At 43.1% G+C, this 16,670-nt stretch overlaps 1 protein-coding gene across 1 annotated transcript in view; it reads left to right on the top strand.

The window, feature by feature from the left end:
- Positions 1-16,379, top strand: part of arhgap35a (Rho GTPase activating protein 35a) — a 113,871-nt gene extending 97,492 nt beyond the window's left edge. The window contains exons 5-8 of the mRNA XM_078533180.1: positions 10,164-10,241; positions 11,016-11,147; positions 12,661-12,766; positions 15,329-16,379. Coding sequence (XP_078389306.1) covers positions 10,164-10,241; positions 11,016-11,147; positions 12,661-12,766; positions 15,329-15,623 — 611 coding nt within the window. The 3' untranslated portion in view covers positions 15,624-16,379. The remainder of the gene's footprint in view (positions 1-10,163; positions 10,242-11,015; positions 11,148-12,660; positions 12,767-15,328) is intronic.
- The last annotated feature ends 291 nt before the right edge of the window (positions 16,380-16,670 follow it).

The raw sequence follows: 16,670 nt of genomic DNA, 5'->3' as shown, positions 1-16,670 counted from the left end.
GTGGTGGATGGGGATTGTACGGGCCTCTGTTCGAGGAAGAAGAAGAGAGCCATCAGACCATCCCTCTCCGCTTCTTCCTCGGACAGAGGCCCGAACAATCCCCATCCACCACTACTCTCCTCCATCTGGCTGAACTTGTTCTCACACTGAACAATTTCTCCTTAAACTCCTTTCACTTCCTCCAAATAAAAGGTGTGGCTATGGGTACCCGCATGGGCCCCAGTTATGCCTGTCTCTTTATGGGGTATGTGGAACATTCCTTGTTCCAGTCTACTCCGGCCCCCTCCCACAACTCTTTCTCCAGTACATCGATGATTGCTTCGGTGCTGCTTCATCCTCTCGTCTGGATCTGGAAAAATTTATTAATTTTGCTTCCAATTTCCACCCCTCCATCATTTTCACATGGTCCAACTCTGACACTTCCCTTCCTTGACCTCTCTGTCTCAATTTCTGGTGACGGACTGTCCACCAATATCCATTACAAGCCTACCGACTCCCACAGCTACCTCGACTACAGCTCCTCACACCCCGCTTCCTGTAAGGACTCCATCCCATTCTCTCAGTTCCTTCGCCTCCGTCGCATCTGTTCTGATGATGCCACTTTCAAAAACAGTTCCTCTGACATGTCTTCCTTAACCGAGGTTTTCCACCCACGGTGGTTGACAGGGCCCTCAACCGTGTCCGGCCCATCTCCCCCGCATCTGCCCTCACACCTTCCTCTCCCTCCCAGAAACATGATAGGGTCCCCCTTGTCCTCACTTATCACCCCACCAGCCTCCGCATTCAGAGGATCATCCTCTGCCACTTCCGCCAACTCCTGCATGATGCCACCACCAAACATATCTTCCCTTCACCCCCCCCTCGGCGGCATTCTGCAGGGATCGTTCCCTCCGGGACACCCTGGTCCACTCCTCCATCACCCCCTACACCTCAACCCCCTCCCACGGCACCTTCCTATGCAACCGCAGAAGGTGCAACACCTGCCCCTTTACTTCCCCTCTCCTCACCGTCCAAGGGCCCAAACACTCCTTTCAAGTGAAGCAGCATTTCATTTGCACTTCCCTCAATTTAGTCTACTGCATTCGTTGCTCCCAATGCGGTTTCCTCTACATTGGAGAGACCAAACGCAGACTAGGTGACTGCTTTGCAGAACACCTTCGGTCTGTCAGCAAGCATGACCCAGACCTCCCTGTCGCTTGCCTTTTCAACACCACCCTGCTCTCATGCCCACATTTCTGTCCTTGGCCTGCTGCATTGCTCTAGTGAAGCTCAACGCAAACTGGAAGAACAGCACCTCATCTTCCGACTAGGCACTTTACAGCCTTCCGGACTGAATATTGAGTTCAACAATTTTAGATCATGAACTCTCTCCTCCATCCCCACCCCCTTTCCGATCCCCCTCCCTTTTTTTATTCCAATAATTTATATAGATTTTTCTTTTCCCACCTATTTCCATTATTTTTAAATGTATTTCCGTCCAATGTTTTATCTCTACCTTTTAGCCTATTTCGATTCCTTCACCCCACCCCCACCAGGGCTATCTGTACCTTGCTTGTCCTGCTTTCTACCCTTAATTAGCACATTCCTTAGATCATATCACCACCTTCAACACCTCTTTGTCCTTTTGTCTATGACTTCTTTTGGCTATCTCCACCTATCACTCGCCCTCTATCCAGCTCTACTTGTCCCAACCTCCCTTTAACCAGCTTATATTTCACCTCTCTTCTATTTTTACTTAGTTCTGTTGAAGAGCCATACGGACTCGAAACGTTAACTGTGTTCCTCTCCGCAGATGCTGCCAGACCTGAGTTTTTCCAGGTATTTTTATTTTTGCTCAAAAATACATACCTGTGGTGTGTCAATTTAAAGATCTGTTTTCATTCGTTCCCATATGTCTCATGTTCCTGATACTAATATATCTTGATGTTCTGATTTTTAAAATTTATTCTTTCAAGGGAAGTGGGCGCCACTGGAAAGGCCAGTATTTGTTACCCATTTCTAATTACCCTTGAACTGAATGGCTTGCTAGACCATTTCAGAGGGCAGTTAAGAGTCAACCACATTGCTGTGGGTCTGGAGTCACATGTAGGCCAGATCAGGTAAGGATGACAGATTTCCTTCCCTGAAAGATATTAATGAACCAGATGGATTTTTCTTTACAACAATGATAGTTTCATGGTCACCATTATTGAGACCAGCTTTCAATTCCGGTTTTTATTAATTGAATTTAAATTCTACCATCTGCCATGGTGGGAATCGAACCTATGTCTCCAGATCATTAGCCTAGGCCTCTGGATTACTCGTCCATTGACACTACCACTACCTCACCGTCTCCTTCCTCTGGTGGATTGAGATATTGTTCCCCAGGGATAGCAGTGCTAAGAACTGTGCTTTCCAAATATCAGGTCTCTGACATTCAAAAGGAATAAATCAGCAAATAAGAATTATCAGAACAAATAGGATAGTTCTGAAGGCCAGATTGCTGGGACTTTAGTATATGTGGCCCATGGACGTTGTTTGGATACCCTTATGATGGAGCAGTACTAAAATGTACTAAATAGTACATTTTTTTTCAAAAAAAGTCTCTCACTTTTGGATGTATTGTTAAATATGCCTTTACCTTTTAAACAACAGTTGTATTTATGAGCATTTGTTTGTAGTCATCACCGTTACAAAGAAAACCTTGTTTTTAGAGGATTGCATTTTGATAATCCTGCCCTTTCGAGCATTATCCTTAAATACAGATGACAGCCAGTATGTTTGTGTCCTGAATTTTGAGGTGAAATATGCTTGGCGATTTAAATTACAATGTACTTGGTATCGGTTCTCAGCTAGATCAGGTATAATGGGGTTAGATACAGAATTAAGTTTCTTCAACCTTGCCCAAACAGCCTGTTGCATCAATGCCCACTTTTCTCTTTGCTATCCTTGTGGACTCTGAGTAAGATTGATGTTAACTATTGTAAGTTTGGTGTTGTAGATCCAAGCCAACAGGGCATTGCACTGAAGCTAACTCCTTTCATGTGGGACCCTTAAGTCACCACTGAGACATTCTACTCTTCTCTATCGGCTTGTTTCAAACTCGGGTCCCTGAGCTGAGTAATAACTGACCGCTGTGCCAATTCATTGCACCATCCAGTCTCCGAGTGAGTTGGAATAAAAATTCATTCCAACAATATGACTTACTGAATCCAGCCCTGTAAGTTTAATATCTCGTACTGCATTACAGTGACTCACCAATGTCCATTATTTCCTGCCTCTCTTTAAGTGACCTCAGAATGCTACTTAGAGAGATGCAAGTGTTCTTGACTATCCAAAGGCCCAATGAGGAAAGCCAGATACCAGTGACATTCTCTGTGACTCAGAGACATTATCCTTTCATAACTCCTTCGTGGAGTTTGATACAGCCAACTATGATATCTATGTTTGCACTCCTGCCTTTTCCAGTGACTTCAATAGCTTCTTTTCCATGTTTGACCTTCTCCTCCTCCTTATCTATGTACTGCCCCTTAATGATATAGCGTACAGACATGAGTGCCGGATTTGCCTCTTTGACTTCCCCTGACGCCACCAGTGTTTCTGTTCTAGCAGACTGTCTGTCTGACAAGTTATGGGTGAGTCAGAATTTCCTTCGGAAAGACCAAGGCCATTGTCTTTCACCCCTGCCAAAATTTTCTGCAGTTCTGCCACTGTCTCCATCTTTGGCTGCTTGTCTCAACAGAAGTAAGCTGTACCTCTCAATGTTTTGTTTGACCCAGAGCTGAGCTTCAAATCCCATATTTTATCCATCACAAGGCTACTTGTTTCCACCTTAGGAACATTACCTGCCTTCAACTCTACATGTGACTGGAACCATTATTGATGTTGTCACCTCAGACTTTACTTCAAACATCCTCCTTGCTATACACCTGAACACCACCATTCATGTACACCAAATTATCCCTCATTCTGCCACCTGCATGCAGACTCACATGAAACCCCACTGAACTGCATTGACTTTATTTTTCCAACAGTTTCACAATGCTTGTCCCTATCAACAAATCCCTCAACAGCAGCAATGTGCTCAACATCTGCGATCTTCTCCAGCTTTGATTCTCATCTCCTGTTTCTTGGCTTGGTCTCATGCCTTCCCTCCTCCATCCATGGCTCCACTATTAGTAGCAGTACCTACAGCTGCTGGGTGTTCAGTGTGTAATGTCAAAGCTGACCCATGTCTTCAAATTTTGTCAACAGCGAAGATGAGAAAGGTCTCTGCAAATCCTTAATTCCTCAAAGTAAAGATGCAGGGGCAAGAGCAGAAACCATTGCTGGGAATGCTCTATTAACAATTAGTTAGGTAATTAATCAGTGAGGACAATTCCATTGAACTGGCCAATGGGGAAAGGGCATTTGAGGAGGATCATGTTGTTTACCAGTTAACAGATTACAGAGGAATTGGGGATGGGGAAATGATGCATTTCAGTCAGAAGAGGATTCCATTTATGACTTTGATTAGTTTTAGTGGTAAGGATAGAAACCTGAATGCCGAGATTTAACCGTGGAATTGCAGGAAAGATGCATGGGTTTGGAGGCAACAACATGTTAAAAGAAAAAATCCAAATGTTTCTCTTTTCCAGTGTATCTGAAAGCTGATCAGAAGTGTTCAACACTGATGAAAGAACTCCCTGCATTATCTTGGGGAATAGGGACATAGAGAAAATACCATTCTGCTTCAGCTTTTTTTTTCTGAATCACAACTTTTAGCTGGGTGTTGGTTTTGTAAATTTTATGCTGCATAGATATTTGAAATGTGAAATGCGTCTTGAGGTTTGTATTGTACAGGCTTCTACTTTGTTATGTAAAATCTAACCGGCCAACTTGTGGTTGGGTTTTTTTCCATCTCTTCCTGTTGTGGCCAGAAGCCAAGTAAAAAGTATGTTTTCACTTATGCAAAGTGGGAGATGTGGGTCAGAGAAGCATTTCTAGTTTTGTTGCAATCACAACAGAGAAGCAAATCCGTCATACAGTCACATTTCTGTTTTTAATCCTGCTACAAGCTGATTTTGATGCAGAAAAATATCCTGGGAACATAATTCAGGGATGGGGGAGGGGGTAATGTCCCTTTTTCCCCATGCCATGTGATGTTGTCCCACTGCGAGTGTTTATGTCGCAGCCCCTGCAGAACAACTGCACTACTTGGCAGCTGCGCTGAAGGAAACCAGCCCGAGAAGTTTGTTCATTTGCATCATTAGGGAAAAAAGTAATAGCTAGTTTGGATAGCGTTTGGAGGCTGTAATATGATCTTCAGAGCTTGAGTGTTTCTCTGTTTATGACCTCCTTGATATAAAGCCTTCGATTGTGTTGCAGCTTTGTAATGCGCTAGTCTGTTTATGTTGAATTCTTTCTTTACCTGCATCTAGTTTGGGTAACATATATGCAGGGGTTTAATTTTTTTTTGGTGATTGTCAGGGGGAAATTGCTCTTCTGACTTTCTGCATTCTGCTCCCAAAGGTAATGATTTATTAGGATAAAGTTCTCCAGATGTCTGTAGCCTATCAATATCATACCCTAGTGGTCACTTGTTCTGTGAGCCATACAATGTCAGCAGATTATTTGATCATGGAGAAAATTAACCCAATTCTGCCAAGCCTATAAATGCACTGGTAAATGATCAGTAACAGAAGTTAGAACTGGCATTCTCCTTGGGTTCTCTAGGTCAGAGGGTTGAATTGTTGTGCCCCTTCTGTTGTCCACCTTGAGATTAGATCAAAATGGAGAAGTCTCATCCAGGAAGGCACCAAACCCGTCAAGAGATTTCATCAGGAAGGTGCAGAGGCAATGCCGAGGCATCGGGAGGGAGCATACAAACCTCCAAACAACCTATCTACCCATCCCTTCAAGCGCTTCCTGCCCCATATGTTGTTGAGTCTGCAGATTGCACGTTGGACTCCGTCGGCCATCTCTGAACTCATCAAACCAAAGTGGAAGCTAATTATCCCTGATCGCTAGGGACTGCCTATGAAGAAGAAATCTCAGATACCAGGGATGAAATTTGGGACCTTCGGTTTTTATGGCTTACTAGCATGCTGGACTTGGCATCTGAGTCATTGAAGAAGGCTACAGAAGTAACCTTTCTAATGAAGGAGCTATTTGTCATGTCTTAGAAATTTGTTTCTTATCTTGCTCTCCTTTTCATCTTCTCTTAAATAAGAATTCAGCTCAGTTAAGTAATTTTCAGCCCAGGTTTGCAATCAGTTTTTAAAAAAATTTACTCATGGGATGTGGGTAGTGCTGGCTAGGCCAGCGTTTGTTGCCCATCCCTAATTGCCCATAAGAAGTTGGTGTTGAGCACCTGCCTTGAACTGCTGCTGTCCATGTGGTGTAGCTACACCCACAGTGCTTTTAAGCAAAGGAGTTCTGGGATTTTCACCCAGCGACAGTGAAGGAACGGCGATATATTTCCAAATCAGGATGATAAGTGGTTTGGAGGAGAATTTGCAGGTGGTGGTGTTCCCATCTATCTGCTGCCCTTGTCCTTCTAGATGGTAGTAGTCGTGGGTTTGAAAGGTGCTGTCGAAGGAGCCTTGGTGAGTTGCTGTAGTGCATCTTGTAGATGGTACACACTGCTGCCACTGTGCATCGATGGTGGAGGGAGTGAATGTTTGTGGATGTGGTGCCAATCAAGCATGCTGCCTTGTTGGAGCTGCACTCCTTGAGATAGAGAGAGAGTATTCCATCACAGTCCTGACTTGTGCCTTGTAGATGGTGGACAGGCTTTGGGGAATCGGGTGGTGAGTTACTTGTCACAGGATTCCTAGCCTCTGACCTGCTCTTGTAGCCACAGTATTTATGTGGCTTGTCCAGTTTAGCTTCAGGTCAACTGTAACCTCCAGGATGTTGATAGTGGGGGATTCAGCACTGGTAATGCCATTGGATGTCAAGGGGTGGTTGGGTTCTCTCTTGTTGGAAATGGTCATTCCCTGGCACTTGTGTGGCACGAATGTTACTTGCCACTTGTCAGCCCAAGCCTGGATGTTGTCCAGGTCTTACTGTATTTGGACATGGACTGCTTCAATGCCTGAGGAATCGTGAATGGTGCCGCACATCATGTAATCATCAGCAAACATCCCCACTTCTTACCTTATGATGGAAGGAAGGTCATTGATGAAGCAGCTAAAGATAGTTGGACCTAGGACACTAGCTTGCAATTAATTACACCAGGGTATTTCTGTTTTTGTATACTTGCTTGATCTGTAAATTGCCAGCACTGTACTGCTAAGTACTCAGTTTCAAGATCAAGATTTAAAATACAAAAAACTAAAACCTGTATTTGCTTCTCAATTTAGTGCAAATTTGTACCCTGACCAGTACATACTTAAACTCTTAAACACCTTAAACTCCAAGATCCCTTTATTTAGTTTTACCCTCCTGTATCCTAATTCACTTCTTGAGAAATGCATTCTAAGTGAAATAATTTGTTCTGAAGAAATACAAATTTCTTCTATTTTATGAACTGCATACTTGTTAGTGCTGTTTGGTACAGGCCTTCCGAAAGGAGCCATTTATCATCCTTGGGCTTTGCAAGTGCCTCCCATCAAAGCTGCGTGAGCTTTCAGAAATGACCGATCAAGATGACCCAAGGTTGCAAAACAAGTGGGACTAGGAATGCACTTCTGGAGCTAATAGCCTCAAGTGAACCAAAGCCTGACCTGATTTCCAGGATAATAAAGTTAGCCTAACTGCATTTTTTATGTACCAATGTAATTGTGGGATCTTTTCGTTAAACTCAGTCTGATGTTTTAAAAAATGCTTAGCGGTAATGGTCCTACATATAATGAGTTTGAGGTACATTCAACCATAGTACCTCATGGGTGGGATCCTCGAGCACAAAATTACACGTAATTGTTTACTAAATTGGCAGTCTCTTGCAGAGGCCACCAGATGTCTAGTGTGGGAGATAGAATTGCCCTAACAGATCTTTTGAGGTAAAGGGGCTATTGCACATTGCTGTTCAGTGTAGATTCAGTTGGTGTCAAACCGCTTTTATAATCTAGTTAGGATTTTGGAAGCCTGGCTTCTTGGACCGAGCTGGCGTTAATTCCATTTACCATAGACCTAGCCTGCACCCATGCCACCCCCCGCCCACCTTCCCTGCAGAGGCTCCCAGAAGGCTGATTTAAGTTTCAAGTTCAAATTAGCATAACAGTGTTAAAGCAGTTTCTTCTGTACCAGGCTTTGGGAGTGCTTTATGGAACATTGTAGAACAAAAGTTAGTTCACTAACTTGTTGAAGCAAAACAGTGTTTTGCTTGAGACCACAGTCAAGAATCCTATAATGGAGCAATCAGACACTTCAGCTAAGAAGAAGTGGGCTACTGAATCATTTGGACAATGGGTCCTGTAGTCTTAATAGTCATTTACATTTTGCCTGGGTACAGGAATAGCCCCATGTGATGAGAGTTCCCCGTTTTATTTCTTTGGAAAGGTCGAGCAGTGCTGAATTGTGTTCTGGTGCTGTCTCAGAGCTGGGCATAGCATGAATAGAAACATGGAGAGTTGGAGCAGCAGCTGAAGAGGGAACCTATTGCGGCTATTTCCTATGGACTCTAATGAGTACTACTGGTATAGAAGAATTTGCTGTCTGTTTAAAGCTGTTCTGCACCTGATGGAACACTGGTGTTGATTGGGAGATGGATATTCATTATTTTGTGTGTGGATTAATAGCAAATCTACAATTTCATTAGTAAAAACATGTTTTACTTTCCCAGCACTAATCTTTGTCTCTTTTTAATGTGCACTAAAATAAGACCTGAATATATTTTCAAAATTGTGCACTTTCCATTCTTTCAGCAGACAGTGGTTTCAACTGTTGTAATTTCTCAAATGGCTAATAAAATGAATATATCTATCTAGTACTGAATTAAGTTTATGAACCTTTCTACTAAGCATCCTTTTCTGCCGGCTGTTAATTTGAGCTGGAGATTTATTTTTATTAATTTTTCTTTCCTCCTGGACATCAGGTGTTGCCTAATACTTCAGCCCATTCCTCGCCACCTGTGAGCATTGACAGGCAGGGTGCCACTACCAGCAAATCTGATTCTGCTGTCACTTCTATCCATATACATGTGCAATTTCCAGCAATGTGAAAACACAAAAAATAGGAGCAGGGGTAGGCCATTTGGACCCTCGAGCCTGCTTCGAATTTCACTAAGATCATGGCTGATCTGATTGTGGCCATAACTCTACGTTCCAGCCTGCCCCACATAACCGTTGACTCATGTTGATTAAAAAACCTGTCCAACTCAGCCTTGAATATATTTAATGACCCACCCTCCACTGCTCTCTGCAGTAGAGAATTCCAATGATTAATGATCCTCAGGAGAAATTCCTCCTCATCCCCATCTTAAATGGGAGACCCCTTATCTTTAAACTGTGCCCCCTAGTTCTAGATTCCCCCATGAGGGGAAATATCCTCTCCGCATTTACCCTGTCAAACCCGCTCAGAATCTTATATATTTAAATAAGATCACCTGTCATTCTTAACTCGATTGAATATAGGCCCAGCCTGCTTGACCCTTCCTCATAACATTGTCCCTTTGTCTCAGGAACTAATCTTCTCTGAACTGCCTCCAATCCAGATATATCCTTCCTGAAGGAAGGGGACCAAAACTCTATGTAGTCCTTGATGTGGTCTTACCATTGCCCCGTACAGCTGTAGCAAGACTTCCCTACTTCTCCATCCCCCTTGCAATAAAGGCCAACATCCACTTGCCTTCCCAATTACTTGCTGTACCTGCATGATAACTTGTGATTCATGTTCAAGGGCATCCAGATCCCTCTGTACCAGAGCATTCTGCAGTGTCTCTCCATTTAAATATTATTCTGCTTTTCTATGCTTTCTGCCAAACTGGACAACCTCTCACTTTCCCAGATTATATGCCATCTGCCAAATTTTTGCCCCGAAAAGCAAGGTCTCTGAGTACAGAAGCAGAAATACTGACTTGAGCAGTTGAGACCTAGTCCCTGTGATTATTCAGTGTTTCTATTTAAATCGTTGACCAGATTCAAGATTTTAATTAGATATCTGTGGTTTGCTCCCCTTAGAGGAGATTGTAGAATCTGTGCAATGAATTCAGTATCTGGAGCCTGAGCAGAAAGAATAAACTTCTCACTCTCTCTTTCAAGGTCTGGGCACAGAGGGAATTTATCGTGTTAGTGGGAACAAGTCTGAGATGGAAAGTCTCCAGAGGCAATTTGATCAAGGTAAGCAGAAGGGGGAAAAGAATGTTGGGTGAACTATTGACTGTTATTAGTTAATACTATAATTGCTTATCAAGCTGTCTTGGGGTGCGCGCGTGTGTTACTCTGTTTTGGAGGGGGGAGGGGGCCATTGTCTGTCTCCAGGTGATTGAGAGATATGGGACATAGTTGTGCATCATCCCTTTCTGAAGATCGGTGAGGAGGGTGTGGGTGTTTATGTGCCGGATCAAAATTATTTATAGTAAACCGCACTCCTGCAGCCCCATTTCACCCCCTCTTCTGGTGGCTGATGGGTACATAGATGCTACTAGCCCTCTGAAATCTGTTCCATGTAGCTATTCATGCATTTGCCAGGACCGTTGAGTCCTTGTTGGCAGGCTTTCTGAGCTTGATGATGATGATGATGATGATGGTGTTGGGGATGGCGGGGATACACAACCAAGCTCAATACTGTCCATGCCTGAAGTTCAAATGGCCACTTTCTTTGATGCTTTCCTTGTGTCTTTCCAATTGCTGCCCTGGATGACAGTTCGCTCAGCAATGAGCAAGGTTAAACCCAAGCCTAGCTTGGCTTTTTGATTAAGGTGCACAGGCTCAGCAAATCTGGAAGACTGAGTTGGGTTTTGTTTTTGAGTAAAAGTGGGCTGCCATTATCAGTCCCCATGAGTTATTGATTCAGATTGTAGGGGGACTTTTGTTTGAAAGTTTCATATATCAGGGCCATATTAAGCATATCGTCCTCATTTTCTGATTGAAATATCTTGTTTCTATTTACAGACCACAGCATTATTCTACAGGAGAAGGATTTTGCAGTTAATACTATAGCTGGAGCAATGAAAAGCTTCTTCTCGGAACTTCCTGAGCCACTGGTCCCGTACATTACCCAAGTTGAACTGGTGGATGTTAGCAGTAAGTACCAGACTAGAGTGAAATCTATGGGGGAAAGAAAATGTCTTTATATAAGCATCTTTCAGAACATTCCAAAGATCCAGCTAATGGGTTATTTTTGAACAGCAGTCGCTATTGTTAAGTAAGCAAATATGACCACCAATTTTCACACGCAGCATCCCATAAAGCAAACTAGATGTCCTGCAGCCATTGGCAACCTCCGTAGTCATTGTCAGCTGTCCCTCAATTCGAGGATGACATCTTTTTAGGACTGCCATAGGTCTTCATGTGACTGAATAGGCCAATTCTCTTCCCATAAATCTTGGGCGTATGGAGCAAGATGCTCCATAAAGTAGTACGATCTGGAGTGCCGGATTTATTTCTTTTTCTTTCCTTCATTGCCTTATCATTAAGACGTTATGATTCAAAGCATGATGCAGCTTGATGGACAAGTTGTTGCCATTTTGTCATTAATGTAATTGCTACCACAATTCAAAAAGAGCTTTAGAGTGTGTTTGAAGTATTTTCTTTGTTCTCCCAGAACGCTGAGAGTTGAGAAAACGGGATCTGATTGTTTGGGGATGAGGGGGATGCAGTGGTGGTGGTGGAGAGATGCTTTTCAGCCATCCAAACAGTGTTCAGTCCATTGAAGTGGATTTTGCACCAATTTTGCCTGAATGCTTCTGGTGCTGGCTTCAAGTAGGACACTAGCGTTTGTTTGACGGTCCTCCCGTTGAATCCAGAGTATGTGTTGGAGGCATTGCTGATGGAATTTCTCTTGCACTGCAATGTGACAGGAGTGTGGTGATGACAACTGTTGTGTAGACTAGAACTTTTGACTTGCAGAGGTCTCTGTTGCCAAACGCATGCTGCTGTGATTTGTAGAAGGCTGAGCTTGCGCAGCTGATGCAGTTTTGGCAACCCTCCAGTACCTCACTGAAATGTGCATTTATCCTGTGAGATGGTACCCAGGGTCAGTCACCTTTTTTGATCCATTCCTACCGCCAGCTGATATCTGCCCACATCTATTTTCCAGCAGAGTCACTGGATGGCATAGAGGAGTGGAAAACCTTGCTAATGCTGCTTCTCAGTGTGCTTCTGCTCCACTCCACAACCCCCCACCCCACCCCACCCCTGCCACCGCACATATATGCTGAAGGACAGCTTTTCAAGCACCAATCACTATTCCGTTGAAAACCACCAATTCAACTCACACCAGGAATCTAACTTAATATCATCTGTTCCCTGTAACTTGTACTGTATCAGGTGGTGGTCTTTAACCCATGAAAAATTGGGTGAGATAAGATTCTCCTCAAAACTTCACTGTTTCATTTCTCCCTCTGCCTTTCATCCTTACACCCTTATATGGAAAATAAGCTGGCCTTTATGTGCTACCACTCTGCTGTAGGGACTGGCATCTCTGTTGTGCGGTGGGCATGAATTCAGCTGCTGCCACTCTGATGCAGCACATTACTGAATCAGTGTGATGAGCTGCATGCTGTCTGCATTAAATTACTCATTTTTCTTCCTTCAGAACAGCCTGATAAGGAGCTGAAGCTGAATGCACTTAAGGATGTGTTGAAGAAGTTTCCTAAAGAGAATTATGAGGTCTTCAAATATGTCATCACCCACTTAAACAGGTAAGTAATTGCTTGGTGCATGCAGTCAGACCATTATACATTAAGATTATGATTATTAATTGGCCTGGCTAATTAATCGTGCAGAAAATATCATAAACCAGTACCTCAAATAGCTGTGAGGCATGGTTTGTCTCCAATCAATCATTTTAAGGCAAAGAAAATAATAGATCTCTGTAGGAATTTAAAGCATTTGACCCCTCACATATGTGATGTAAAATCACCCTTACTGCATAGGCTTGCCTGTGCTGCCACTCCAACCTAACACAGCTAAAGCACAGCAGAGATGAAATTAAAGACACTGTTTTTGATATTCCTCCTGGAGTTATCAGGATATGCCTTCCTAACATGCTATTCCTGTACTCTGTATGTTCTTAACAAGGTCGGAATAAATCCCTTCACTTCAATGCAGGCATTAACCTCTTTAAAAATAAGTATTAATGCATTGACAGCATGCACATAGGAATTTATTAATTAAGCACCAGGACAGAAACAGCATTTGTCCTGAGATCCCTGCGCTGCTGTGTAGCATGAGCTGTCCAAAGGGGTTGAACCTTTGTTAAAGCTTTGTTTTAAATCTTACATATGCTTAAACTCAGTGGAACCCCCATTATCTGCACTACAAATAAGTGTGCTCTTGATTATCAATCAGAATTTTTGCAGGATAAAACCTGGTATGATACCACCTGATACAGCGATACAGCAGCACATTCTCATGACTGATGTAAGCCAACCTAATGGTCCAAGAAAAATTAAATTTGTCTTGATATTTTGAATCATCTTTGTCCTCATTTCTGTGCCAAAGTATTACTGTATAATTTGTGTGGACCCAAAATCTGAGGACCCTTGGTTTCTGAGATGGAAAGAGGTGATTTTGTTCGTGGGATGTGGGTGATGCTGGAAACGCCATGTTATTCTGCCCTAGTTAAGGTGGTCAGATAATTCCTTGGCCGTGCTGTTTTGGCAAATGCCAAGCCATCATGTGTAGGCCGGGGTAGGGCCGGCAGGTTCCCTGTTCTGCAGGATGTTAATGAACCAGTTAGGTTCTTACAACAATCTGGCAGCTTTAGTGGCCATTTCTTTTGGTGCTAGATTTGTTGAATTCACTTCAGATAATTTGCCATTGTATGGCTTCAACTCGCAATCAATTAGGAGCAAAAACACCAGGCAACCACACCCTCCATAATGGAGATTCCATTGTGTGAAAGTTTTGGGAAAAAGTTTGATTATAACCACACACAACAAACCAGGTATGTAGAATCATTCTCTCTTCCTTTATTTGGTGTTTGTTGCTTTAAAATACCCATTTAGCTGAATGCATAGCTGGGAAATGTAGTTATTTTTCTGACAATAAGGTTTGCAGTGTCACTCCAAGAATTTTTCAAGCAATAAATTCACTCGAGAGGAATCGCCCACTAGGACCCTTCTGTTCAAACACTTATTACTTTCGCTGACCTGTGCCCAGGTGCATGCACTTTCCCCCAGGGTCACTACATAGCAATCAAGAGTGGGATCCAGGCTGGATTTTGTCTATCATCTACCCTTTTCCCCCCCTCCCCAGCCTACTTTCAGGGTGACAGGACTATAGTTTCACATTGGTACAGCAAGTGGCTGCATTCTAAAAACAAATCAGTTTGTGTGAACCTTGGCATGATAAAGGTTGGGCTGTGATTTCTGCCTTAATCACAGCACAGCAATATTTATTTTAATTGGCAGTTTTCAGTAGGGAGGATAAAGAGAGCCTTTTTGTTACAGAGGTGATTTTGTTTTTTTTTTGAAAGAGAAGGAAATGTCATAACTGCTCGGCAATGCTGACCAGCCAGTGATGAAAGGGTACAGGCTTGCTTTTCATTCTCTGATGAAGGCTTACCCTGAAATGTTAACCCATATGTTTTAGATGCTGGTTAACCTGCTGCATATTTTTAACATTTCGTGTTAAATTTCTAGTGGTGTGGATGGGTGCATTTCTGTTCCAAATGGTCTTGGGAGATGGGAGACGTATGTTTTTAGCAGCAAGAGATGAGATGTTGGAGGGGGGAGAGCCCTCCTTCACCATTAAGGGGAGACAATGGCATTGTGGTAACGTCACTGGACAGAGGCCCAGGCTAAAACTCTGGGCATATGGGTTCAAATCCCGCCATGGCAGCTGGTGGAATTCGAATTCAATTAAGTAATACATTCACTTGATTAATAAAAATAATCTGGAATTGCAGGCCAGTCTCAGTAATGGTGACCATGAAACTATCATTGTGTAAAAACGCATCTTGGTTCACTAAGTTCTCGCTAGTAAATCTGCCATCCTTACCTGGTCTGGCCTACATGTGACTCCAGACCCACAACGATGTGGTTGATTCTTAACTACCCTCAGTTCAAGGGCAGGTAGGGATGGGCAATAAATGCTGGCCTTGCGATGCCCGCATCCCATGAAAGAATATTTTTTAAAAAGCAGGTTGTGACACGAGAGGAAAGCTGCTTTCGGGGAGCAGCTAAACATTTTGAAGATTTATTTTTCTGCTATCTGTACTCAAAGTATTGTCTAGATAACCGGATTCTATTTCATTTCAGAGTCAGTCAGAACTGCAAGTTGAATCTGATGAACAGTGAGAACCTCTCCATCTGTTTCTGGCCCACGCTTATGAGGCCCGACTTTCAGACCATGGATGCGCTGACAGCTACCAGGACGTACCAGACTATCATCGAGCTCTTCATCCAGCAGTGCCCTTTCTTCTTTTATGACAAACCAATCGTGGAACTGATCAGTGCCGTTCCCAGCTCCCCCACGTCGAACACTGCCTTTCAGTGCCCGTCGCCAGTAACAATGATCCCCTCACCGCCACAGTCGCCTCCCCCGACACCTTAGAGGCCACTTCAGCAACATCTGTGAACATAGCTGCAGACGGAACAGCCAAGTAAACTGTGAATTGGGTTATAAACATGCCAGATATCGTAACTAGGTTCCTTTCAAAACTGCCTTGGGTTATGGAACCCCTTTCTGTTGTACAGAGCAGTGTAATCATAGTTATAACAGATGACATGGCACTAAGGAAATTGGTTATATACCAAACGCTGCAGTTTAAAAGAAAATACTGACTGCAAAAGAAGCAGCTCATGACTTCACAGTGGGCTCTGTGAACACACAAATAGCACAGGTTCCGCAACAAAGTGGTTTCTCAAAATGCACAACGTTTAAACAATTAATTATACAGACAAACTCTGCCGCTTATTTAATTTAAACCTTATTCCCTTCTAAGCCAATATAGAAAGTTGCTGTTTTATTTTTGGGCAGTGCCAACTCTTGCTTAGAAAATTGTTTTTGAGGTCACGTGCTGCTATTTTAACCTTTATTAAAAATAAACACAAATTTCACGCAGACTGTGTGAATTCAGAGTGGGCACAGCCTCGCACCAATATTTGTGAATGCGGGATGTGAGCACAAACAGTTATCCTAGGTGGAATGACCAAGCCCAGCATGTAGATGTGCATCTGTAAAGATGGTTCATTGGGAAGCCATTCTAACCATGGGGCTTTTGTTTAAGGAAAACACTAAATGAATATGTTATGATAAAATCTGTGTGTCCTAAGGTTCTGTAGAGCTTGTAGTAAAGAGGTTTGTCTGTATAACAATGATGTGAGCAGCTGCATGGAAATACTTTGTGCAAAAGGAGATTTAATGCTGGTTTTCCCAATATCGATGCAGCTTCTGTGGCTGACGTCTGTGGAACTTTTGAGCCTCTTTTGTTTCGTTCTCACTAGCTTGATCTGTTCTGTTTAGCAAATGCCTAATTCAGTCCCCTTCAGAACCTGATTGAAGCTGTTCTGGATCATTATGCCCTTTTTTTGTGGGGTGGGGTGGGGCTGGACGGAGAGGAGGAACATTCATTTTCCTTCTATGCCTGTCCTGTCTTCA

The sequence above is a fragment of the Cetorhinus maximus genome, chromosome 32, assembly GCF_964194155.1.
Source record: "Cetorhinus maximus chromosome 32, sCetMax3.hap1.1, whole genome shotgun sequence".
Lineage (NCBI taxonomy): Eukaryota > Metazoa > Chordata > Chondrichthyes > Lamniformes > Cetorhinidae > Cetorhinus > Cetorhinus maximus.
This window is presented reverse-complemented; position numbering and strand designations above follow the sequence as displayed.